Genomic DNA, 27,334 nt, shown 5'->3' on the forward strand with positions numbered 1-27,334 from the left:
TCACTCCTCTCCTCCCATCCGTGCCTTGCCCCCATGGCAAAGGGTGGATGAGTAGTATGAGAGGAGGGGAAGGGGAAGGTAGTTAAAAGTATATGCTCTCACCCCCTGACCTCCCAAGGCAATGAGCGGAAAAGCAGCTGTGGGCTGCACACTCCCCACTCCTCAAACACTGTCCCATGGGCCCGAAACACAAATATACAAACACACTCACACACGCTCATAGGATGTGAACCTGCGGATGCACTCTTAACACATGCACCCTGAGGTCTTTTTTCTCTGTCCTCACAGACGCATACACTTAAGTCATGCAACTTTCATTACAAAAATAGAATGCAATACCTTTTTTTCAGCATCTTGTATTCTTCCCATCTTCGGTTTGGACCAAAATGTGGACATTTGTATTAGCGGACAGAGCCCTTATAAGCTGGAGACTGCATTGAGAAGAGTGAAAGTGGTACGTCTCTTTTCACATATTTAACATGACATATCAACCAGTGGGTTTCAAGAGGTCAATCCATTTTACAGACTTTACCACAAAGCTGGCTGACTTTGGTTCCAATAAACTGGGTGACCAAGTTGAGGGCCTGTCTACTTCTATATAAATTTAACACACGCCAGCGCCATTATGTCACTCTTTTAGATCATGTGCTGCTAAAAAGCAGAAATCCAGATGGAACATTTGAGATGCTGCTTTAAGTGTTCCTTGTACTCTTCTTGCCATCATGTTGTTTAAAAAGTGATAGCCTGTAGTTTAGAGCAACAAGAACATTATAAGGGTATCAATGTGTCAGAAATTCAAGTGAATACTTTAACCATGGTATTAAATAGATTGAATATGATGTAAATATACATTTAAAGGTTTATATTTATACTTTATCCTCCAATTAGTGGCTTAATATATGTTTTATATTGTTTTCCCTTTAAGTTTTTGATATAAATGAATACTTTAGAGTTCATAAAACAAAGCTCAGGCAGTCTGTAGAATGGATAAATAGCTTTACAGTGGAGACTTATCATGAAAGTTAGCTTTAGCGATAAAGCTATAGGTGAAAAGAAAGGTGATCACTGTGAGTTTGGCTACAGGTGTTTTCAGGTCAGTGAAGTTGCAAAACATTGCTCTAGTATAAAGTTACAGACGAGGAGAGACAGTAGTCAAAAATAATAATAATAAGGCTTTTGAGTTACTGAAGGTACCCTTTGAACGTTTTTGTCTTTTGCTACCAACTGCTTTGAGATAAAGGAAAACTATTTTTGAGTTTCATATTTATTTGTAGTGTTTGCAACTACTTAACTCATAGCAAACACACATTCATATGCATTTTTGACAAATCCAATACCCTTTCACTGTCTTTTGTCTGGCGCACCGCTTAAAGGAATACTTCCCCCATACGGAACCGGCGTTCTATCATTATAAAATCACTATCATAATAGAATTAATGAGGTTTGTCTTCCCTCAGTCTTCCCTTGGTCCAGCTGTCCTGTTAATCCTAACCATACATTTTGTTTGAATTTCTCAGGCTAGGATGAACTGATTTCTAAAATGTTTGCACCTTTATACTACATAGGATCTCAGAGTTCAATACACCTTCATATTTCCACCGGCGAAGTAGGTCTTTTATAATGAAACCCAGTGAGTGTAAGCAATAAAAGCTAGATTATTCCAGCTGTAGGCCTATACTAACTTAAATACAAAAATATATTCATGATGAATTAGTTTTATATGTGAATAAATGATGTAGTTGATCAGTTTAAATTATAACATTCATACAACATATTTTGAATCAAGTAAACCTGTACATTTACAGAATTAGCTCCCAAAAGAGCATCTAGTAAGACTTCCATCAGTTTCCATAGTATTTGCTTTAATAACAATAGGTAAGTCTATAGTAAAGAACACAGCAAACACTCCCCTTTACATTATTACATTTAATTTAGCAGACGCTTTTATCGAAAACGACTTACAACTGGTGGAAGGCAGTTAGCATTAAGGGTCTTGCCTAAGTACCCTCACTGGACTGGCCCCGCCCTGACCGGGGCTCGAACTCTGGTTTCCAACCAAAGTCTGTGGAGTTACATACTGAATTTTACAGCTGATTGTATTCTTGGTCCCAAACATATGCACATACAGGCCTCAGTAGCACCCTCCAGTGTCCATGTTTTGGAACTATAGTCCACTGTACCAATCCAGCAATGACTTAAAAGCATTAAAAAAAAAGAAAGAGGAACGAGCCAATTCCTGAAGTTCTCCCAGGAGTCCTTAGCTCTTCTTCTTTGGCTGATTGTTATTCTTCAAGGATTCCAGCAAGCTCTTGATCCTCTCACTGGCCGGCTCCCTTTTCCTTTTCTTTCGGCCTTTGATCTCGGCCACCCGGGAGGGCAGCAGGAGGGCAGCAAGTCCCCAGGGTGTGGCAGTGTTGTTGCCCCCATTAGCCCCTCTGGGTGAGAGGTTCTCCCTCTGCTGCAGCAGCCAGGAGCTCTCCTGACACAAGGCCACGAAGCGCTCCAGCTGTGTGGCGTTGACATTCTTGCTGACGTTGAGGGAGGTTTCGAACGGGTTCTGGATGTAGAGCGGCGCCACCTCGGGCTTGTTCTGTGCTTTGCTCTGTGGAAATGGAAAGAATCAACGCTGGCAGATGAAAACACATTGTAGGGAAAAAAAAGCAGCAGCTGCAACAAGACCTGCGTGCACAGTATGTTATGGTCTATCTAGCTTGTTGGTCATGTTTTTTTTGTTCTCTGAAGGTTACCTCTGAGCCGTGTGATTTGGTTGTGTGTGGCTCAGCACCTATTTATTTGCGTTTCCACTGTCAAAAGATGGGAAGGGTACCAAAATAAGTGAACCCTGCCGCACCAAAAGGGTGGAGCTACACACTGCTGTCCGTTGATTGGTCGAGAGAGTCATTAAACCGCTGTGTGTAATCGCCTTAGCAAGAGAAATGTCGGCACGCAGCTATGCTAGACTAATATGAAAACCTGTTATACACATATTGAAGCATACATGATCGGTACCTCTGCCTGACAGTCATGGCCATCAAATGAACCATTAATATGTGGGTCAGAGAAAAGTCAAGAACCTTCCATGGTACTTTGCATGCCGCATCCTTCTTAAATCCTGACAGTTCATGGGCTGAAGGGGTAAAGGGATGGAGCTGTGGCAGGCTGGAGGGACGCACGATGGCAACACTAAGCCATCAGTCAAGAGGAGGGGAGCGAGCCGGAGAATTGTAGCACAGTGGAGCAGATTTATGGCTGTCGCTCGCTGGTGAAACCTATAGGTATGGGTCACGGCCACAGTCTACCTGCAGGCTTCCCCCGCAGTGTCAAACCCGATATTAGTCTCATATATAAGGCCGCAGGGTCTCTCTTTCCCTGGGCATCAATTCATTAAAACACCAAGCACTAGCAAAGTCCCAGCATCTCATACCATATACTGTGCCACCGAAGCATGAACACCTACTTTATCAAATAAAGTTATACGGGCAAAAGTAACAAGTGATGCATGCATAGGATATTACTCAATGTTGGAACGTGTTTGGAGGTAGGTTAATTAAAGCTGTAGTGCATATGTTTTTTACATTAAAGCGGCTATGAGTAACATTTAAATATCTTTTAAACAGCCTCATGTTTCCTCTGATAATCATAAATTACCTTTAACAGCAAACGAGACCATCAGTGCAAAGAAAGACGTTTTTATATAGTTTTTATTACTGCTTTTGGTCTGGTCGCACACCCAGTCCGATTTTCGGTTCGCTCGTGCATGCTCTATGGTCACATATCTATATATTGGTCGCAGATTTCAGTGTGGCGCTGCAACGCGATTTGAGAAGCCTATCCCTCCAGGTGAGGGAAGGGGAGCGGGAGCCTTGTTTGAGACAGTTATTTGTCGTCATAATGACTTATAACGGGGCTGAACCATCAAAGAAAAAAAAGAGAATGCAATGAAGAAAATTGTCAAACTCTGTCAAATGAGTTGACAGAGTTGATTAAGCCTACCATCTCCACAAAACTCTCTGTAGAGCAGAAGGTATAAAATCAATGTGCCATCACCAAAGCGCTTAGCTCATGTAGATGTGCCAACAGTGTTGTTGGCACATCTACAGAATCTACAGAATTCTTCCTGGGGGTGACAGAAGTTACACACTATAGCTTTAACTGTCCTGAATGTACAAAAGGAAAACCTTGCCCTGAATACTGTGAACACAGTATAACTTGGAAACAGATTACCAACCCTTTTGGCTCTATCTCTCCTCTCAATTATATTTATAAAGAACAGTCCCACTGTGGGGGCTGTTTCAGTGCCCATTAAAAGTATTACACAAGCACAGGCAACAACAACAACAGACTGAATGTCAGTCTAAATAGAATAAATATGCGTTTGTTTACAGTAAGCCTGATGGAGCTCCTAATTGGGATCTGAGCTCAAGGGCGCCAGGCCCCATGGGGCTGGCATCAATCACATATGACAAGGACAGCTGTCATCTGTGTGTGTGGGAAGACGCCATCCACAAAACACTGCCTTTATTACCAACAGATTGCTCTGCTGGAGCCTAGCTCTGGGGCTGGGAGGAAAAGTTAAAAGGAGGATGAACTGGCTTTCCTTTTAATGCTGAGGTTCTTTTTGAAAAGAGAATTTTCCTCTATGTTCTGGTTTCTCAGTGATGCAACGGTTTGCTTTTTTCAAGTCAGATCAGAAGCCATGTCGCCAACTAGCAGGATAGCCTAAGGGGCTGGAGGGACCATGTTGAGAGGAGAGGCTGACTGGTATTGGAGGTTTGAGGCCATTACCCGAAAAAGGTATCGGAAAGTTACACAAAAATCCCATTTGTGGCAAATATCCTCTTTCTTGATATAAACACATGACATGCAAACATTTTTTGATCAGGATCCCTTCAATTGTGTATTTCATTAGTGCTCTCTGGTGGACAAAGACAATAATGCTGCCACTTTATATATAACACAAACCAATCTTTGGAATTTCTGTTCTTGTATTTCTCAATATCTATTGTCCAACACGATGTATCTGCAACAAGCTAATATCAGCCGGATGTGGCCTTGCATTTACAGGTAAAGCTTTATTTGCGAGGATGACATCACAGTTTCAGTCACAACAGCAGCAGTTGGTGTCGTGCTGCAATGTCAACGCGAAAGGGACTACATTTGCAGCATTCATTTCACACTTTTAATGTGTTGAAATGTTACATTTTTGGAAAATGGTGCATGGCTGAAAGGGGGCTTACGTATATGGGTATGCATTTAATTTAGCACTAAATCCTAAACTGGAAACAAGTTGTAAACACACCAGTACCACATCATTAGCTTTAGAGTTAATGGCAGTTGCTTCTTTACACATCCAGCTGACGCAGACCAACATTATCATTCATTTGGGGTCATCTGCTGAATGCAAATTCAACTCACTCTCTCATAGCTCTGCTTTTAATCTCTAGCAACCCCTGAGAAATACCTGGCTCCTTTCCCTTCTCAACTGTGTTCACTAGCCACTCCCTAATAACTATGTCACATTGCCATATTGTTTTCACACAATTTATTTGATACATAATTATTATAGAAAACCTGCATTAAAAATAACTTAATCATCCAAAGATATTGAAAATTGTTACCGTGGGGGCTAATCATACATACTTTTCGGATATTTATGGACATCTTGTTGAAAGCGAAGGTGGCATAGAAGTCAAAGAATTCACACAGCAGTTGCTCTGAGGACGAAACAAGAAAAAGTTGAGTTAGCCGTTTTTGACGAAACACCGGTTATAAATCAAAGTGAATTGTAGCCCCGTACGGCCCTGGATTCTACCCTCTCGTGCTCACTCACCCAGTGTTTCTGTGTTGCTCTGGAGCTGGATCTTGCTGAAGTCGCTGACAAAGGTACAGTCGTTCCCCTCAATTACACACTTATCTGCGGGACCTTGGTGGGACGAGAGCGGGGACAACACAATGTAAGTGATTTGCATACATAAATACATACATACATACAGGCACCGCGGTGTACATAAACAAGACTCAAGATGGATGGTGTAGGTGCATGCATAGAGGGGAAAACAAAAATACAAAAGGGAAGGAAAGAGAGCACGTGCATGTACATGTGTGTGTAAGAGAGCACGGATTGTCTCCTTGCTTGGCTGGTTTTTATTTCTCCAGCAATGCCCTTGTTACCACAATGAGGCTGGCTGAGGTGTGTGTGTGTGTGTGTGTGTGTGTGTGTGTCTGTGATACGCTACTGTTTAAATAACTGCCTGTGTGCCGGCTCGTTCGTGTGTGTGTGTCCCGAAGAAGGCGGGGTCATCAACCTTCCCAGAGCGATGGGCCTTTTATTGTCTTGTAAGCACTCTGTGTGATAGAGTCTGCGCTAAACAGGGCAGGGGGAGAGGAGGTGGAGGCAGAGGAAGAGGAAGGGGGGTGGGGGGGGGTCGAGTAGATTGCTTTTGGAAGGCAATTATCAGCCGGCCAAGGTGACGAAGATACAGAGAGGAGCTGCAGCAGACTGGTGTGCCACATTATCACAGGACACATTCACGTAATACAATACATGTACGCATACTTCATCAACAAGGAAACGTATGTGCTCGAGTCATTTACGGAGCAAAATCCTAAATTTAAAAAGTAAATAAAAAAAAAAACTATGCCAATCTGAGTTTTAGGAAATTGGACTAACACATCATTGTTTAAACGTATTCATTCTAACCAATGAGTCCAGGGGGGGCCTAAAAGAAAACAGATTCCCTAAATATAAGGAGCGGAAAATGTGCCATTGTAGTCCAATGTCATTCAACACAAATGTAATTTAATAAATATTTAAATATTCATCTTTTGGGGGGAAAAACGATTACAAATATGATTAATACATTTGGTGTCTGAACTACATTGTTTTGAATGATTTTAAAATAGTCCTTATTGAGGGAAACGTCAATGTAACAGGTGTTTCCAAACTTTAGAAAAGTAGTGTATCCGTTTCCTGTTTTTGTTACCAATGTGGTCCGTTATTACACATGTATTGGTATAGTCCAGCAAATAATTTATGGACTTCACTATCTGATAGGGTAATATTTCTATTTCAGATTCATCTTTGCTGTGCAGTAAAAAAAGGAATTGGAGTTTGTGCTTTTGTTTTTGCCTCCCCAATCGTCTGCCTACTGTTTTTGTTGTTGAACCTTTTCCAGTTAGGAGGAGTGGGAATATGGGGGAAATGAAATCCTCAAATGAAATACAAAAGAGTACAGAATTGATTTGATATAAGAATATTGATAACAGTACAATAACCAAGTGGTCTACCATTTTCTTTATCTTACAGAGTGAATTTAATACCTGACAAATCAACAACATACTAAAAAAATATTGATGCAAAAATCATATTAAAGTCCCAACTCTTTCTGCCAAAGCTCACAAAGATAGTACGGAAATGTGAAGGTAATACACAGAAGGGTACAAGTGGAAGGGTGAGTAAATATCACTATAGTCGAAATAAGTTTAGCAAATGGGGGTATGTGTTGCTCTGACGCCCAAAGTGTGTCATATAACAGAAAAAAAGATGATTTACTCTCTCTGGTGGTCTGGGACAGGTCTTCTTACAGCCCCAATAGTTAGGACTGAACAAGAAGAAGCAGCTTTCAGTTTTTATGCACCAAATATCTGGAACAAACTCCATGAAAACATGAGGTCTGCTGCTACTCTCACCTCATTTAAATCAAGTCTTAAGACTTTCCTGTTTCCCATTTAATTTCATTTAATGTTTTATTTCTATTCATATTTTTTAATTCACTTTTCTAATGGGTATTCTATACTCGATGTATTTTAATCTTGATGTATTTCATCACCCTGTAAAGCACTTTGAATGGCCTTGTGTCTGAATTGTGCTATATAAATAAACATGCCTTGCCAGTACATGATATACAGCATGTACTTGGACAAAATGACAGGCTACTTGGTGTGTAAAAGGTGTTGCTGTGTGTGTTACCTGCCAGGTCCCTGAGGTGGTCCAGAGAGGGGATGATGGGACAGCTCCTGGTCTGCAGGAAGAACAGCACCATGACGGTGAGGGAGAAGTTGGTGATCCAGGCTCCGGGGATGCTGCTGGTGATGGCGTGAGCCCGGGCCCAGCAGCGCACTGTGAAGACCAGGCAGCGCACCCGGGGGTCCAGCCCTCCATACAGGTACAGGAGCTCTGTGCTCTTCATCGCCACCCTGTGGATGTAAAACCCAATTACAACTAGCTGTGCTGCGTGATTTGATTGGTGGTGTTGTAACCACTCAAATGTGTGAGTAGAACATTTCAACGGTTGAATAATAAACAATGTATTTAAATATGTTTTTGTTATAGCTTGCTCCATTTTCGAAAAAATAATTACAATGAACTCTACTCAGCTCACACACATAGCACATGCTCGTTGTAAAATATACTTCTCTTGGAAATGAATGCTGGGTTTGGTGTCCCCACACAGGGTTGATAAGAAGTTAGATCCATCTTGATTCATCCAAACAGCACATGACATACTTGCAATATATTTGAATGTAGTTGTATAGAATGTGGATTCATTCGGCAGTACAACTACCTGACGTGTTTAAGTATGTCTGTCTTTAGAACGTATGTTAATGGTTAAATATTTTCAGTGCTCTTCTTTACTAGAAGTTAAGGCATCTCATTATTGTCTTGTGATATGCTGAATATATTTATATATATTAAAAGTTTTAAAAACCTCTCAATTTCAGTCCAAGCCTTCTTGGAGTTAATCTACTCTTAAGCACCTCCACTGAAGATCCCTTTTGGACAGTTTTTGTAGGTTGTGTACTCTTTGAAATGAAAGGTTTGTCTGTTCTTTACCTGATTATTGTAGACCTGTAATTAAACACAGTACCTATGCAGGTGTGGTTTAAAAAAAATTAACAACGTACTGTATATCGTATAGTAATATGTAGGTAATTCAAACATTAGCACAATTTGATCCCAAATATGTCTTAGTCTTCTGAGTTCAGAAAATGAAACACTGCCTTACGTCGAATATCATAGCAAAACCACCACCAGAGAGCAGCCTTCATCTTTACAGCCTCAATGATACTCAGCTGTTATTTATTTTCCTTGAACACTCAAACACACTCACACCTGTGACGCAGAAAAAAAGTGCTGCGCTTCAAAGATCTCACAACAGGATTAGAGAAAAGTCCCCCCTCACATCCACCCACAGTTGGTTGGTTCAGCCATTTCCTTAGAAACTGCAGTGTGGTTTTTCTGTACGTTAGCAGGTGTGTGTGTGTGTGTGTGTGTGTGTGTGTGTGAGTTGCTTGTGTTATACGACAGGCACAAGGGACCACAATTTGGAAGGGAAGAAGTGAAACGCAAAAGCAACCCTCCCCCTTCCTTTGGCCCTTCGGTTAAGTTTCACCGTGGCATGCTGCAAACTGAACCATCCGAGCAACTTCCTGCCACAGTCAAGTTTCTGTTTGGGGCTTTTGCAACGCCAATGTGGTCAATACAGTATACAGGACAACACACAAGCTGGCAAGTTTCTGTTAAGCAAGAGGGCCAATGACCAACTCCCATTGACATTTCGTGACATGACCCCCTTACAACTGTCTGAAACTGACATTCTTCAGTGAATCACTTCTATGCTAAAGGCCTATTGTTTGCATTGTCTTATGATATATGTGCAAAAGGTGAGTACCTGTTGTTGGCGGTGAGGTCACACTGGAACCCAGAGGGCTGGTGGGCGAAGCGGACCAAAGGGCATCGTGCGTTGAGAATCTTCTGCACCCCCACGCAGCCCGGTCCAAACTGGTCCACACACTCCCCGATGACGGACAGGATGCTCTGGGTGACGGCTCGCTCAGAGTTGGCCCTCTTCAGCTGGTACTCCAGGGACAAGCCAGACTTTGGCTGTACATAGAAAAGGTTTAGATGTTTAATGACCCTGAATCGATTTTATACACACTAGTTAGTTTACTTCACACTATCGTATTTGTTTCCAAAAATAAAAACATTTATGCACAATATTGGGGCCACAAAAGTTCTCATAGTTGAAAGAAAAAGTAGTGAAGATGTGAAAATGGTCAGTGACGATAACTCATGTTTAAAAAACACTCAATATAGTTATCAGCAGGTATTTCAACCTGGCTCCAATGCAAAACGTGCTCGTCTTTGGTAATCAAAATGAATAATAAAACCCCTGATACCAGGGCTACTGCAGCTGACTTTTCTGCAGATTATTTTTCTCCATTAAGATTATTAAATGTCACAAAGGTGCATACAGTGAAGAGTCTGCACATGCACCAGCACAGTCGCGCACACACGCACACGCTAATGTGAGGTACGGGCCTGACCACCTGGAGCAATTTCCATCTGGGTTTCAGTATCTTGCCAAGGACACTTCGTAACCCCTGAGTAACTAACTGATTAATGGGTTTAGCTCTACATGAGATGGCAAATACTCTTCTACACAGAAATGCAAACACACGTTGAACGATATATAGTTACTTTATCACAATCCCTGGCAATCTCCTTCATTGTAGTCTCACCTTATTATTATGGTAAAACTTGTAAGCACCCCATTTAGCATTGAGAAGCAGTACAAAGACACTTACATGTCTATTATGTAGTTGAGCACAAATATAAGGACATCGTTTAAATGTATTATGTATTACTACAGTAGTATTTGTCAGCAATAGTCAATCATTATCCATATAAAGTCGTTTATGAATTAGCATCAACTTCTATCTGCTTTTGACTACACTGTAGTGTGTAATACTCATTCCCATTAAAGTAAGGGGGATAAAGAAAAGAGATACTGTTGAAATTAAACTGTCCACTTTTACTGTGTCACCTTAATAACAAGAGAACAACCTATGAACTAGAAGTACAGTCATTCCGACCAGGATTGGATTTCTTATGGGAAGTTCCTCATAAAATATGGCCCATATAATTCCAAATGACTTTGATGCTTTTAAAACACATAACTTTGTCAACGATGTATCATTAAGCGATGGCAGGAGGCGACGATAACTGAATTTATGTAAATCTTTTACAGAGCTAATGGTTCTTTGATTTAAACCACAGACTGACACTGTATATACAACTTGAAAAATTCAATGATTGTCAAGCAACCGAAGTACATACAATCATATGAAAAAGTTTGGGAACCCCTCTCAGCCGGCATTATAATTGACTCTGCTTTCACAAAAAAAATATAAAAGTGGTATGTCTTTAATTTACCAGGAACAGCTAAGTACTGGGATGTTTTCCAAACAAAGATTTTTTGAAAAGCAGTATTTGGTTGTATGAAATAAAATAAAATAAAATGTGAAAAACTGGCTGTGCAAAAATATGGGTACCCTTGTGGTTTTGTTGATTTTAATGCCTGTAACAGCATGTAAAACTGATGATTTTAAACACAAAGTTGGTTGGATTATGTTGTTAAGCCTTGAACCTCATAGAAATGTCTGTTTAATCATGAGAAAATGTATTTTAGGTGCCTAAATGCAAGTTGCACTTCTCTTTGACTCTCTGCTGAAGTGAGACAGAATGGGATCATCAAAACAGCTCCCAAAAGATCTTAAAAACAAAGATTATTCATTGTCATGGTTTAGGGGAAGGCTACAAGAAGCTTTCCCAAAGGTTTCAATTGTCAATTTCTACTGTAAGGAACGTTGTCAGGGAATGGAAGGACACAGGCACAGTTGCAGTTAAACCCAGGTCTAGCAGACCAAGAAAAGTACAAGAGCGGCATATGCGGCGGATTGTGAGAATGGTTGCACACAACCCAAAGATCACCTCCAAAGACCTGCAAGAACATCTGGCTGCAGATTGTGTATCTGTACATGGTTCAACAATTCAGTGCAATTTGCACCAAAACATCTGTATGGCCGGGTGATGAGAAGGAAGCTCTTTCTGCGCCCACGCCACAGATACAGTTGCATGGAGTATGCAAAAGCTCATTTAGACAAGCCAGCTTCATATTGGAAGAAAATGCTTTGGACTGATGAGACAAAAATTAAGTTATTTGGTCTTTATAAAAAGCAGATGTTTTGGTGCAAATTGCGCTGAATTGTTGAACGATGTACAGATGCACCATCTGCAGCCAGATGTTCTTGCAGGCCTTTGGAGGTGATCTGTGGGTTGTGTGCAACCATTCTCACAATCCTCCACCTATGCCGCTCCTGTTTTTTTCTTGGTCTGCCATGCCTGGGTTTAACTGCCACTATGCCTGTGTCCTTCCATTTCCTGACAACGTTCCCTACAGTCGAAATTGACAATTGAAACCTTTGGGAAAGCTTCTTGTAGCCTTCCCCTAAACCATGACAATGAACAATCTTTGTTTTTCAGATCTTTTGGGAGCTGTTTTGATGATCCCATTCTGTCTCACTTCAGCAGAGAGTCAAAGAGAAGTGCAACTTGCATTTAGGCACCTAAAATACATTTTCTCATGATTAAACAGACAATTATATGAGGTTCAAGGCTTAACAACATAATCCAACCAACTTTGTGTTTAAAGTCATCAGTTTTACATGCTGTTACAGGCATTAAAATCAACAAAACCACAAGGGTACCCATATTTTTGCACAGCCAGTTTTTCACATTTTATTTTATTTCATACAACCAAATACTGCTTTTCAAAAAATCTTTGTTTGGAAAACATCCCAGTACTTAACTGTTCCTGGTAAATTAAAGACATACCACTTTTATATTTTTTTTGTGAAAGCAGAGTCAATTATAATGCCGGCTGAGAGGGGTTCCCAAACTTTTTCATATGACTGTATGTCGTAAAAAAAAAAAAAAAAAATGTTTTGGTCTCTGTCTTTCACAGTTGTCTTTAGTTTGCAATGTGCAAAACTCAGCCCTAACAAAACACAAATGGCAGCAAATGACTGCGGCTGAAGCAGCTGGTAGCTCATCTCAACTCCTTTTGTTTTGGGAAGGCTATGCTTTGTTTTGTCTGGTTCTATGTGGTCCCTAATACTACCATATATAAAAATAAATCAAACATATTTCTTTCATTTTAGATGTATCACTCTGTATTTATCTTCTATTTTCTAAACTGAACATGTTGGCTTTGCTTTTGAGATGAGATAAACCTTTATTGCCCCAAGGGGAATTTGGGGACATTTAAAAAAAACATATAAGTACAAACAGCACATATAATTACAAATACATACAGACTCAGACAACGATGGACAAAACGACAGATTAATACAAACATACAATAAACATAAACATTCAAAGTGCATAGTGCATACTTTAGGGTGGCTCTCTACCTGAATTCAACCTGTTAATCAACTGAATACTACTTTTATCAAATCAACCTCATTTAGTCTTAGTACTAAAGGAATATCCTTGATTTTCCCATTATTTTTACCAGCTTTTTGTTCCTCCCGCTAATGCCGTCCAAGTCCAGGAACATGTCCAGGTCACAGCCCAGCTTTCCAAAGCCGTTCACCGAGGAGCCGAACGGCCTGATGGTGCATTCTGGGAAATAAGCAGCAGCGACGTCTTGGAGCAGAGAGCAGACCAGGAAGCGCAGTCTGCTGTTCTCCTCTGTGAGCTGGTAGGCTTCTGTCAGGGCGGCTACCTGTCTGTCTATCTGAGGGCAACACAGCAGACACAAAACATTGGTCAATAATACCCTGAATGCACAGATCTTTTTTTAAGACTGAATTACATTTCATTAATAAAATATGCACATGTTTATTTGTCTTTAAAGTTGAAATTCAATCAATGCATTAGTCCTTTAAGGTGAGACACTGCAGGCAATGTTAGAACAGACATTGTTTCATACTTTTATTACATCAAAGGTTCAAAATGTACATTATTACATTATACAAATGTGTTTATTGTAGTAAACCTTGTCTGTTTGTGTCCATATTGTGTCTTAGCACCCTTTTGAAGGTTATTACAGAAGGATTTTTTCACATGTTGACCTTTTACGATACATTTTGTTCTGAAAAACATGCAGGAAATGTATGTTTTAAGACCTGTACATAGTATTATTTGATTTATCAAATGAAAAAAGGCAGTATCCAAAATCTGTTGTGTAAAAATGTTGTCAAAAGGAAATGAAGATGTCTCACTCTGGCTTTATCCAACTTGTAGATTTCTATCTTATAAAGAAATGCAGATTAACACATAATCAAGTTGATATTGCCACATTTACATGTTTATTAAAACATTTCCAAAAAAAAGTAATTCAAAAAATAATAGTTTGAATGTAAGTTACCAACTGGCAAATTTCATGACAACGCCCCTCCTTAACTGATAAGTGAGTGGAAACGTTCTTACCTGCCTCAAAAGAAAATTGAGTAATTTTTGCGTAAACCTTTTTTTAAATGAATGTGGTTTTGATATGCTATGCATTTAGTTAAAACGTGTGTATATACATTTTGTAAGACAGTCAAGCATGCATGGTCTGAGGAAGTTCCAAATTTGTTACACGAATACGAATGTATTCAGGTACGAAAGTATTGATAAATCACCAATTTGTGCACGGTTTAAGCACAAATCTGTGTGATTTACCACTGTTAGTAAATGAGGGCCACACTACTAGAAATCTAGAAGCATTGAGCCAACATCACTTACACTCTCCTCTTTGGACAGCCTCTGTATGAGCTCGTTGATGGGGACTGTGGTTTGCGGTTGGAGCTGGTGGCCTGACTGTGAGTCCGCTGAGCCTCCCAGGTTCCTCAGCAGCAGCAGTCTGGATTTAAAAGGCACCGTGGACTCGTGGCTGACGCTGGGTATGACGGCCTCTTCCAGTAACGAGGCAACACTTTCCCGCTGGGCAAATTCCACTACAGCATACATGCCCTGGAGTAAAGCGTCAATACACAGACAATGCATTACAAAATACTGTTGTTCTGATTGGAAAAACATCTACATTTTTAACAATTAAAAGGAAATAGTTTATTTACAGGAAATAGTCATTTTGAAAGTTAGAGCTATTTTAATATAAACCAATGGGGGGGTCCATGGCTTGAGATAATGACTTGTGATTTTCTTGAATTTCAAGAGTAAAGCTTTTGTACATTTATGTATGCATCATGTGTTTGTATGTATGTATGTATGTATGTATGTATGTATGTATGTATGTATGTATGTATGTATGTATGTATGTATGTATGTATGTATGTATGCATATATGTTATGTTTATTTTTTAATTAAACAATACATATATTTATTGTAGGCTACACACCACTCCATTGTGTTCTGTGTGGATGTGTAGGATGAGAGGAGCTTGGTCAATCACTTACATAGCCTTCATAAAAGAAGTACTTATTGATATCTCCGTGTTTGGATAAATACTTGAGGAACCTCTTCTCATTGGTCCTGGAGTGGCAGCTGATGAGGACGGATCTCTCTGCCTGTGCTTGCCTCTCCTCCTGGACAGCATACATAGATTTGCGGCTGTCCCTTTCATCTGACAACAGAGAAGCTGAGTCTTCAACAGGTTGATATTTGAGGGAGGCATTCATTTATAACTAGCCATTGTTCTTACATGTGTAGTTTAGCATAGTATTGTTGTTGTTGTTTAAGACAACTGTTGAGGCTGTTAAAGATGTCAGCACTGTATGTTTACAAGTGTGCCCTTAATAACCCAATACTCAAGGCCAGAACGTAATTGGTGTAGCAAATAGGTGTAGAGCAGGTCACACTAAACACACAAGTTCCACATGTCACATAGAGCAACCTTTGAAATAAACTCTTCAATTCGGCATGGGCCTACTGTACATATGATCATCCCAACAGCAGCATGTATCTAAATCAAATCTCATCTGAAATCATTCATGGAGATGTCTTGAATAAACTAGGACTCCATGGCGAATTAAAACAATGCCGAATTGTAGCAAGGCACTACGTGTTGTTAAATACTTTAGTTTTAATGGAATAAGATAGGCGTTTTGGCCCACAGCTAATTATTACCACCCAAACCATGGCTATTTCTGAATGACGTTCGGACTGACGTTAACTCATTGGTGTGTAGCCTACCGGGGCTATCAGAGAAGCTAACTCTGGCTGTCAGTTTGACAGCTCTGTATACTAACCTGTTTCTTCTTTCTGAAGTGATTCGGCTTTCGCGGCCACAAGGTTTGTTCCAATATGTCTATGAAGGAATGTATCGACCTTCTGCAGGCACTTGAGCAGGCTGCCCCTGCCCCTTATTCGTAACCTGCACATTGCAATGGAGGACGCCATTGCTGCTCCGACACTGGTCGAAATGCGCATGTGCGAGAATGTCTACTGTACTCTACGGCAACGGAGAAGTAACAAATCGGACACATTGTGGCGAATATGGGTCATAAAAACACAAGTGTGGATGGTTACTAGTTTGGTCCCTGGTAGCTATTATTATTAGGCCTACAGCTATAATTACGTAAATGATAGTATGTATGTATCATCCTTTGTTGAATTAAATTGGCATAATAGTAGCCTATGTTGAATTTCTAGAAACACTTCTTAACACCTTGCATCAAAATGCTATTTTCCCACAGGAAAACACCCAACGATTCTTTGGAAGGGGTCAAGGGGACACCCTGCGTTTCAGCTATCTACGACGTGTAATTTGTTTTTCATCTTAGAAAACAGAAGATAGGGAAAACGAAACCTAGGCTACATAGAGCAAAGCGTTGGCACCTGACAACAACTCAGCCCCCTCCCCACCCACGCGCTGATCGCTTGCACTTCCTCTGTTTACTTCCTTCTAAGCACGGCCAGAGCCCACTCTCTCTCAGTCTGTGCTGGACTCTGGAGACGCAACATGGATAGACGACACTCGTTTTAAGCTTCTGACTCGAAGATTAGGCTACATTACGGCAGGTACGGTAGGCTAATTTATCTGTCCTGATTATGCTACTAAAGCAATACGATGATGTCCCATCTTCTGAAATCAATTGCAACTAAATGTTTTAGAGCTTGGTTTTAACATCTGTACAAACTCCTGTTTTATTAGGCTTGGCCTACTTTAATTGTCTTTTTCGAGTTGCAATTTTGCATTTTTTTTGCTTTTAAGTTTGTGATGGAATTTAATTTAGGTTTAGGCCTATAGCTTATTTGTTGCATTTTAACACAGGGTTTAGGGGGCAGGGAAATCCCTGTCTAAAAAAATCAGGTGTGTTCAATTTGTTTACAGTAAATATGTATAGGAGCTAGAATAACTGTCTAGTGTTGAAAATAAGGCTATAGAGTGCAATGTCAAATTATGTAAATGTGTTCACATAGGCTAATTGACCAACATTATTATTATTCCCATCTGATGTGTTATACATCTAAAGTAAGGTTAGCTCCAAAAGCTTTCCTGGGGGCTTCCCAGCATTACTATGAAACTCCCTTCATTTTCTTGGAAAACAGTGTGTTAAGTCCCTCCCAGTCAGCTGAACGCTTCAGTCAAGTGTGACTGCAGTAGTGCAAACACACACACATACACACACACACACACACACACACACACACACACACACACACACACACACACACACACACACACACACACACACACACACACACACACACACACACACACACACATTGAACTTCTTCAAAGTCATTCAGTGACCGAGCTGGATCTTTTGCAAACAGAGAAATGTCTATTTAAACTAACCCTACTTGCTTGATGTTAATTTTTTTTTAGAGCGAGCAGCAAAAGTCAAGCCAAGTCAACATGGATTACAAATATGGTAATGGAGTAGAACTACTGTTGGCTCACATGAATATAGAAGACATTATCAACGCAGCAGAGAGACTGTATCAGCTTGAGGAAGAGGAGGAAGAGGAGGAGGAAGGAGGCTTGTCATTGGAAGAGGAAGGTCTCTCCCTGGAGGAGGAGATGGACGAGACAGGGGAGGCGGGGGGGCCCGTGGATGCTCCTGTCCGCTATGGGACAGTGACTGAGCTCCTGTCCTTTGTCAACCTGCTGTCCAACATGCAGGCGGCGGCCCTGCAGCAGCCACCCCAGGAGATGGGGGTCCTGCTCAACAAGGTGAGAAGAGTCTTCAGAATGGAAACTCAATATGTGAGAGCATATATTGGTCTGTGTAAACATTTCAATATAATTACGAAGAATCTAGATGTTGGGTAAAGCCAGAGTTACAAATCTTTATTGAATTTTTACAGCATAATAAAGTCCATAGTTTTTATATAGCAGATTTTGGACACACGCCTGTATTTAATTGTATTAACCAAAATATACAGGACTTAGGGGAAAAACATTTTCTGCATGTTTTTAAGGAGAAAATGTATCATGAATCAAACCGTATCATATGAAGAAGTCCTTCTGTGATAACCTTCAGAATAGTGCTAAGATCCATGATGGAAAGATAAGTTGATGTAAGTGCTTTAGCTTTAGAAGTTGAGATTTGTGGTTCAGAGTATTGAAAGAAAACTAATGTTGAGATAATGTCCGTTTAAAGATGGCTGTATAGGAGAAATATGCATACGTAAAACAGACAAGTTGGTCAGATACAAATATGTTTTATTTACACTAGCATGAAAGAAGACATGTTATGGAAGTAAAATAGCCAAAAATCTCAAAATTGACCAGTGCTAAAAAAAATTAAAAATAAACGGATGTCCTTTTAAATGTCATGTCTGTTTTTCAGAAGTACATGGCTGTGAAAAAAGGCCGCTACCAGATCAACCTGGACGTGCTCCTGTTCCCGTGGAAACTGACCTACAAGGACCACGGCTCTGGCCTGGTGCCCAAGGGCTCCTTTGGAAAAGTCCACTTGGCCCAGGACAGCAGCACCCGGAAGAGGATGGCCTGCAAACTGGTGAGGCAACTGCTGAGCAACGGAACCACAATCCAAAGACTTTGCTGCTGCTCTCTGCCAAATCTTTCACCTGCCAAGTTTCTCTTTGTTCATGGCGGGAACTATTGCTGTGTTTGTGCAACCGACCCAATGCTACTGTCTGCGTGACATTTGGCTGTGTTGTGTGTTGTGACATAAAAAGAGGAACAGCACTTTAGAAAAACCAGGGTTTTATGTGAAGAACTAACTTACAAAATGAGCCCAGGTTAGTGCAAGAATGGAGATTTAACGGTATGTTGAATTCCAACAAAAGACCCTTGTGGATGTTTGAGACAACGTTAAAGTTAAATTCAACATACACAGGCATGTTGATATTGAACTCTTCGACACTAATTACAACACATTAGTCTTTTTTTTAATTACCGGTATCCGTTTAATACCATACTATTCAGGAGGAGGTGAGCGGTGTATTTGCTCTTTACTACGTAGACTGGGTGACAAATGAGGAAGGATTGGTTTCCTACCTGGTATGGTGTGTGTTCTATCATCAGAATGCTCTGTTGACACAGTGCTTTGTACACACGGTTTCCAATACACATGAGGCTTACTGGCAGACATTGGCACAAGTTAAAGTGCAGTGTTAGCCGTCTTACAAAATATTTGATTACCAGATAGTAATGAGCTGCCATTAAAGCCAATACTCATATTTCCCGCCAAAATGTCAAACAATTCCTTTTTTTTTTTTTAATATATTTTTTGGCATTTTTCATGCTTTATTTGACAGTTGGTAGAGACAGATGTGAAATGGGACATAGAGTGGAAGACATGCAGAGAACGGACCCGGGCGGGATTCGAACCCGGGTCAAACTATTGACTTTTATTAAAACTATGGTTAACGATAATGATTCATTTATTTACTTTCATCCTCCTCACTCAGGTCCCTATGGAGAACTTCAAAGCTGCCGACGTGGAGTTCCAGGCGCGGTTCCGCCACGAGAACATTGCGGAGCTGTACGGCGCGGTGCTGTGGGAGCAGAGTGTGCACCTGTTCATGGAGGCCGGGGACGGGGGCTCGGTCCTGGAGAAGCTGGACAGCTGTGGGCCCATGAGGGAGTTTGAGATCATCTGGGTGACCAAGCAGGTGCTGAGGGGCCTAGAGTACCTGCACTCTCACAACGTCATCCACCACGACATCAAACGTAAGAGAAAGAAGCAGACATTTTTTTTCTCCAATTCGTTGAGTGTTGCAATTGCACTTACAGTAAGCCAGAATAAAACAGATGAGGAAATAACATAGTGTAGAGCCGTCAATCAGAAATCAGGTGTGTTGCCAATTAAAGGTGGAGTCAGTGATTCCGGAGAACGCTTGTTGCCAATATAACTTTCTGTCGAAATCAGAGAAATATATCCTCGCGATCCGCTACGTACGTGTGTGTGTGTGTGTGTGTGTGTGTGTGTGTGTGTGTGTGTGTGTGTGTGTGTGTGTGTGTGTGTGTGTGTGTGTGTGTGTGTGTGTGTGTGTGTGTGTGTGTGTGGAAAAAGAGACAGACTATACTCTCTTCACTGGTATGTTAACAATGTGGGTGTGGGGGGGGGGGGGCAACTGTAGCTGGTAACATGCCCTTTTACGGAGCCTAGGCTGTGAATTGACACTGGATTTGTCTTTCAAAACAGGTTGCAGATCATGTGAAAATATTAACTGACTTTAATAAAAAAAACTATTTTGACAACAAGTATTCTCCAGAATTGCAGACTCCACCTTTTTAAGTTTTCTCAAACAACGATTTTGCCTTTGTATAACTGTCCATTCGGTAAACCCAGAGAACATGATTTACGTCAAAGTCAAGCCACAAGCGGATGCAGTTCTGGTGAGTAATGCTGAAGGCAGTCCTTAGTGCAGAGCAGAAAGAGGTGAATCAGTCAAGAGACCGCCGCAAACCAGACCACAGAAAAAAGTCACATGGCTAATATTACACAATTTAATCGAGAGAGTATCTCACGATGCATGTTTGATGAATGCATTTTGAGGAGGTGTCTTAAGGTTAGCCAGGTCACACTGACAAGAAACCTGCCTAATGACATGGATTACAGGAAGACGCGCCGGTGACAGTGGGAGGGGTTAAACTGAGGTTAGACATTAGGTATTGCTTCAAACGCATTCTCCAGAACCAGCTGTCTGTCAGCCCTCGTGGCCTGAGGGCTGTTTGGTGTCAGGAAATTCCAGATTTCTTCTCATGCTCTAAAATGCTAGGGTCCAGACAGGGACAAGTGACTTAACAACACTGGGCCAGCCTGGCCTTTTGACATGTTGCTTTGATTGTAAATATGTAATTAAACCTTTGTGTCCATTTTTTTTTAAGTGCAAGGATGAGACTTTTCATGAAAAAGCTTGCCTTCAAATTATCCATCAAATTCCTTTGCTTTAACTGAATCTTGGTGACTTCTGTGGCCTTTTCCCCAGTGATTCAAAGCAAACACAGAGTCCTGTCATGTCTGCCTGAGAAGTCAATAATTATCAACTCAAATGCCAAGCATGAATGCTGAAAATACTGTGCACTACAGCTTATGTGACAGATGGTGCCTCTTCTTTGTCTGTGAATCACACACCCATTCTTTTCTCTCTTCTCTCCCTAGCCAGTAATATTGTCCTGATGTCAGACAAGGCAGTGCTGGTGGACTTTGGGCTGACGGTGCAAATGACAGAGGACATATACACTCCCAGAGACATGAGAGGAACAGAGGTAAGCAAAATAACCAAGAGATCAGATACAAATCTGCAACTGTAAGCCTGTTATAAATGCAAAAAACCCAAAATGCTTGCTTTTTATTCCCTCTCCCTTTTTCTACCGCTGATCCCGAGTGTGTGTTTTTCACTAGAAGAGACAGCCCTCTTCCTGACTCATCATGACTCAGGCTAGACATCCCGAGGCAATGAATGAAATTAACCATAAATCTTATCAGGACTCGTCCCTCTCCGTTCCAAAATGATTATCGCACGTCAAAGATGGGCAGGCGTAATTGCAGAGCAGTGGCTGCACTCATTGATGCTAATAATAAGTCAGCTTGTGCTTGTAGGGATTCTCAGTACAGATGTAATGGGCACTTGGGAAATTGTATGATGCATCCAAAAGATGTATCTCTCACAACAACAAGCTTTTTTTTCTCCCATCATGCATCTGCCCTGCTTTTTTCCCATGTTTTGCTGCTCTGTTTTGCGTGTCAGTATGTGTGCTGTTCCCCTCCTTTGGCCTCTTGTGGCTCAGCTTGTGGAAAGTCCCAGGGCAGACACCCAGCAGTTATAAGAAGAGAGACAGAGCTAGCAAACACACACTGGGCTGCTCAGGCTCACATTAGCATGGGAGAGGCTGGAATTTCCAGGAGAGAGAGATAGAGAGAGAGAGAGAAATGAACTCTGGTACTGTGTTTGCTTTTGACTCCCTTCTGCAATGCCCTTACCTTGACACACACAGCGCGAGCCTCTTAAAGGTGCAGAATGCAATTTCAGGGGAGAGGGATTTGTTTACTTTTGCAGCGCTAGCATAGGTCTACAAAAATATTTACTCTACATATTATTCTTTGTATTGAATAATCCATACATTTTTTTTTTTTAAGGCGCCTGGAACCAAATGTAATACAAAAATATGTCTGTAAACAAAACTGTGGGCCCTGCTGCTGTAAACAACAACAGTGAAACGGTTACGTTTTAAGCTAGCTTTCCAACTTCCAACAAACATTGTTCCGCGGATCCAATTTTCCTGCGAGTAACGTTGGTTTATTCAGTTATGAGAATTTACCTTGGAAAATGTTCACTTCTGACACACCCAAAGTTACATAGTGCACCTTTAGATGTTAGCTTCTTTGTTGAAACCCTCTCGCTGCACCAGGTTGTTTCCTGTTTTTTGTTGAGCACTGATGCATTCATTTGAACTGAATGGGGAAACCAACCAAAGAGGAACTAGATTCACACCTTTAACTGCCATTGTTATGCACCCCCCCTCCCTCTTATAGGTATTTACAATATAATTAATGTTGCGTTGCCCCTTCTTGCATTTAGATGTATATGAGTCCAGAGCTGGTTCTGTGTCGAGGACATTGCACCAAGACAGACATCTACAGCCTGGGCACCACCATCATCCATATGCAGACTGGTAGCCCTCCGTGGGTCCGGAGATACCCACGCACTTCCTACCCATCATACCTCTACATCGTAAGTAGGCTATACTGTTCATTTGTTAGGACATTTATTCATGCTAGTCTCAATCTGTCGGTTGGTCCACCACTTTGGTCCATAGTTAAATAACTCTTACTATTAGGCAAGGCAAGGCAAGGCAAGTGTATTTATATAGCACAATTCATACACAAGGCCATTCAAAGTGCTTTACAGGGGCAAGATTAAAATACACAATACACATTAGAAAAGCGAATGAATAAAACATTTAAAAGCGAATTAATAACATTTAAAAATTAAAGGTTAAAATGGAAATAGAAAAGTCTTCAGACTTGATTTAAAAGAGCTGAGTTGCAGCAGACCTCAAGTTCTCTGGGAGTTTGTTCCAGAGATTTGGTGCATAAAAACTAAAAGCTGCTTCTTTTAGTTTTATTAGATTGATTCCGAGGTAGTTCCGCACGTACATTCACGGTCACCAGATGATAAGGCCTACAAATCATGAGGATCTCCCGAATTTTTCTCTTTAGTGCTGCTGTACATTATAGAAAATGTTAAATCACCTAGTATCACTATTTCTATATTAATAATTGATAAGGCAGAGGCTGAAAAGAGGAGATTCAGCAATGGCACTGTGAAAAGAATATACAGGGTTTTCTGGACACTACACCATGAAAACAGTTTCTGGTGGAAACCCAAATTAGAATTTTTAACCTGAACATATGTGACCTTTAAGGGGTGACTAACAGTGACACATCTCACAGAGAATCATCCCCTGACTCTGCAGTTCCCCTTGGTTCTACAAAGCGTTATAGCATTTGTCTCTTTATTGATTGATTGATTGTCTTTATTTCGAACATGCAAGCAATAAAAAAACAAGTTTAAATATTAATAGATGAAAAAACAAAAAAGCAAAAAAAACACACTTTCTACATGCTCGAAAGGGGGTAGGAGGAAGTAAAAAAACGTATCTAGTCATACCCCTTAACAGATCAATTTGGCTTGGATAGTTAGTATTATGTTATTAACATATTTATTAAACACAATATTTATGTTTTGAGATTTTGTTTTGAGTATTTAGCAGCCATTTAAGAGCCAGATATATCTAAACGATGAAACCTGCTGTGTATGAACCTCCTTTTATAAAATAAAATAAAATTAGGTTTTCTAGGATGCACTAATCAAAGTATATTTTGTGTTTATAAAACGTGTACATCTTGGAGTACTTTTATTCAAGAGTAAAAACACATGAACCAAACAATGAATTGCAGAAAAAAAAAAAAAAAAAAAAAGAAATCATACACGACCAACCTCGGCTCTGGCCTACTATGACCTTAAATTCACCATAACTACTATATACTAGACAGTAACACCCACATAGAGCCGCTAGCATAGGAATTCTGTCACACCGACATGCCGCAAGACAGACTGTATACAATTGACACAATTTCCATGACCTTGTCAATGTCTTCCACAGCCAATATTGCCACAAGATAAAAAGGCCTAACGTAACTGATAGCAGTGCGGGGATCCATGGCCTGTTGAGGCAGTCACTACTTTGGTTTTCTTTAAAGGTTTTCCATTGCATGTGTTCCCTTTCATTTCAAGAAGTGCCGTTCCTGTTTTTGAAATGATTATCAGCTCTTTTGATTTAGACGATTGCTCACTTCCTTGTGAAACTGCCGTCATGGAGAAGTGTTGTTACGTCGTTAGGCTGAGCTTTGCTACTTGTGCCCGTTCCTTTTTTTACCACGACCAAACTCGTTTTACAAGCTATGGCTCCAAGTGAAATCACATGACAAATCTGGGTCACGGCTGCTGCAGGAGTTCTACCTGGCCCGTTGTTTTTGGGTTATTTAGCAATAACATTTGACTAGCTAAAATAATAAAATAAATAAGAAACTGTAAATAAAAATAACGATTTAAAGTGATGACGATAACAATAATAACATACCAAAAAAATTAACTTTATTTAAAACATTTAAAAAAAAAAAAAAATCTAGTAATAAACATGTTATATATATGTTATAAAAAATTATATTATGATAAAAATTCTGAATAGCTAAGAGCTAATAAATAGAGTATATAAATATTGTGCCCTTTCATTTTCTGCATATTCCTAACACCAATCTTTGCTTCTGCCTCTCTCTCTCTCCTGACAGATCCACAAACAGGCGCCCCCTCTTGAGGACATAGCCGAGGACTGCAGCCCGGCCATGCGTTCCTTCTTGGGGCGAGCGTTGGAGAGGAACCCGGCTCTGCGCAGCACGGCCTCCCAGCTGCTGAAGCACGAGGCCATCAACCCGGCCCGGGAGGACCAGCCGCGCTGCTGGAGCCTGGACTCTGCCCTGGAGGAGGCCAACCACCCCATGCTACGGCAGCAGAGCCAGCACCACGACACCACACAGGGTAAAGGAGGATCTATGGGAGTGGAGATTAGTTTGGTTCCTTGTCATTTAAGGAGCAAACTTAAATTTTTGGGGTCGTCTGGCTCTTTAGCTGCTGAATACTCTACTGTGTCTACCGCCAGCAAGTTGCTTGTTTTGTTAATCTGACATTTTGGTGGTGGTCAGCTAGTGTACAGTGGGTATTAAGAGCATTGCCCCCTGGGAATGAAATTAAGGTTTAAAGAGCAGTGAGACTGAACCAAAACAATAATACGGTGTTTGATAAACTGAAAAATGCTGTAACGGTTTGTAGAACCAAAGGGAGCTGCAAAGTCACATTGTCACTGTTAGTCACCTCTTAAAGGTCACATATTATGCTCAAGTTCAAAATTGTAATTTAGTTTTTTACTAGAACCTTTTTTCATTGTCTACTGGAAAAAAGCACCAGTATTATTCTCACAGTGCCTTTGCTGAATCCCCTCTGTTCAGCCTCTGTCTGAAAAGCTCGGTTTTAGAGTCTGTCTCTTTAAGAGTCTGTCTCTTTTTAGGTCTGCTCTGATTGGCCCTGAATCTACCTGCTGGTTTGACTCGACCTGCCAGTTAGATTCAGGGATATCTAGGGGCGTGGCCTCCCCCTTATGACATCATAAAGGGTATAGAAATCTGACTGGGGTTTTTGGAACAGGTTTTTTCAGAAAGCTTGAGGTTGAGAGAAAGAGAGAGGGTTGTTTTTCCTCATACAAAGTGTCTTTAGTCACACTGTTGATATGTATTAATGATGAAAAATTTAATTGAAAGTGAATTTTGCAAAATAGGTGACCTTTAATGATAAGATACTTTCCCTATTTCAACATGCAATCCTTTTCTCTCTCTTCTGCAGAATCCTCTCTGTACTCCGAGGACTCCGGGCACGTGAGGAGGAAAGGCTCCTTGTACATAGACCTGGGGGCCTTGTCAGGTTACTGCAAACTAGTGACGGGGCCCCCCGCCTCAGAATATGGCTAGCACCGGACCACATATCCTCATTAACGCAGCTGAACTTGATTTGAAGCCATCAAATGATTTCATTTTGAGCCTTTTTTCATTCAAAGTGTGGCTCAACTCTTCACTGTAGGAGGACTGGTAAATAGTTCAGACAAAGGGGGACAAGCTGTAGACATGGCTCGTTAGCAGGCTGTAACTGTTCACAAGGCACAGGCAACTTGTATTGAATGGTGTTGCCTTAACCGTGATTATGAAATGGACAAATGTGACTCAAAAACACTGCCGGACAGTGGTCGGAAGAGATGCATTGCGTATCAATGAGTATAACTGTTGTTTAGCTGTTGGTATAGTTTCTTCAAGCTCCCTATGGGGTTTTTGTACATGCAATATTTCAGTGTGTCATTAACACAGTAATCAAATGTATGCGGGGTTTTTTCCTCATGAAACAATGTGTAATAGCATTCAAAAAGATGTTTATTGTCAATAAAATATGTAAGCTAATGTAAGCTATGTGTTAAACTATGTGTGCACTATGCAAACATGTATGTTCTTTAGTTCTGTGTGGACTTCCTAGTGTTAATTCCTGTGGAATATGAATAGCATCATGATGCTGTACAAATGAGGCTTCTACGGAATGCATGCTGTATCTGATTTGTGTTTTGTACATTCTGTGAGATGAGGCCTGCTGTGGCTTTTACTAAAAAAAAAGTTGTCAGTTATGCAATAAAATAAAATAAACTCCATACTGTCTCTGATATTTCACTGCTACTTTAAATAGTAAGTCATTCAATTGATTTTTCATTTGTGATTTCCTGCTTCAGGCTAAAAAAAAGGTTCCTGCGAAAATAAAACATTCACTTATTATGTCAGAATGTTTTGCAGGCTTTTGATTACTGTTACTTTCTATTTCTTACTTAATGTCCCGAAACTTTTCATTGAATCCTTTTAAAATTTCCATCTGTGAAACATGTGCAAATATTTGGTATTTGATACAGAAAGGACATTCTGATGAGTGTAAATGGAAAATAATGAATGTGTTGTTAGTTAGGCAACATAGTTCTG

At 40.6% G+C, this 27,334-nt stretch overlaps 2 protein-coding genes across 2 annotated transcripts; one reads left to right on the forward strand and one right to left on the reverse strand.

Moving 5' to 3' along the window:
- Positions 1-1,747: 1,747 nt before the first annotated feature.
- On the reverse strand, positions 1,748-16,217 carry mtpap (mitochondrial poly(A) polymerase; the record flags this gene model as incomplete). The annotated part of the gene is made up of 9 exons (XM_080049867.1): positions 1,748-2,602; positions 5,641-5,714; positions 5,831-5,923; positions 7,970-8,196; positions 9,672-9,883; positions 13,356-13,580; positions 14,573-14,800; positions 15,245-15,411; positions 16,037-16,217. 9 exons carry the CDS (start codon positions 16,215-16,217, stop codon positions 2,258-2,260), a joined length of 1,752 nt encoding a protein of 583 aa, XP_079905993.1. The 3' UTR covers positions 1,748-2,257.
- A 512-nt stretch (positions 16,218-16,729) lies between these two features.
- map3k8 (mitogen-activated protein kinase kinase kinase 8) lies at positions 16,730-26,988 on the forward strand. Its single transcript, XM_080050526.1, has 8 exons — positions 16,730-16,808; positions 17,620-17,967; positions 18,587-18,757; positions 19,674-19,935; positions 21,371-21,477; positions 22,791-22,943; positions 25,064-25,310; positions 26,169-26,988. Exons 2-8 carry the CDS (start codon positions 17,650-17,652, stop codon positions 26,291-26,293), a joined length of 1,383 nt encoding a protein of 460 aa, XP_079906652.1. The 5' UTR covers positions 16,730-16,808; positions 17,620-17,649; the 3' UTR covers positions 26,294-26,988.
- Positions 26,989-27,334: the final 346 nt, after the last annotated feature.

The sequence above is a fragment of the Ammodytes marinus genome (genome assembly GCF_949987685.1).
Source record: "Ammodytes marinus genome assembly, chromosome: 21".
Lineage (NCBI taxonomy): Eukaryota > Metazoa > Chordata > Actinopteri > Uranoscopiformes > Ammodytidae > Ammodytes > Ammodytes marinus.

What these genes read in the sequence shown, in the direction of transcription:
- map3k8 (XM_080050526.1), top strand. Translation starts at nt 17,650, where the DNA reads ATGGATTACAAATATGGTAATGGAGTAGAACTACTGTTGGCTCACATG. An exon ending in AGAGGATGGCCTGCAAACTG is followed by an intron (nt 18,758 to 19,673) that starts GTGAGGCAACTG and finishes CTCCTCACTCAG; the next exon opens with GTCCCTATGGAGAACTTCAA. An exon ending in GCACCACGACACCACACAGG is followed by an intron (nt 25,311 to 26,168) that starts GTAAAGGAGGAT and finishes TCTCTTCTGCAG; the next exon opens with AATCCTCTCTGTACTCCGAG.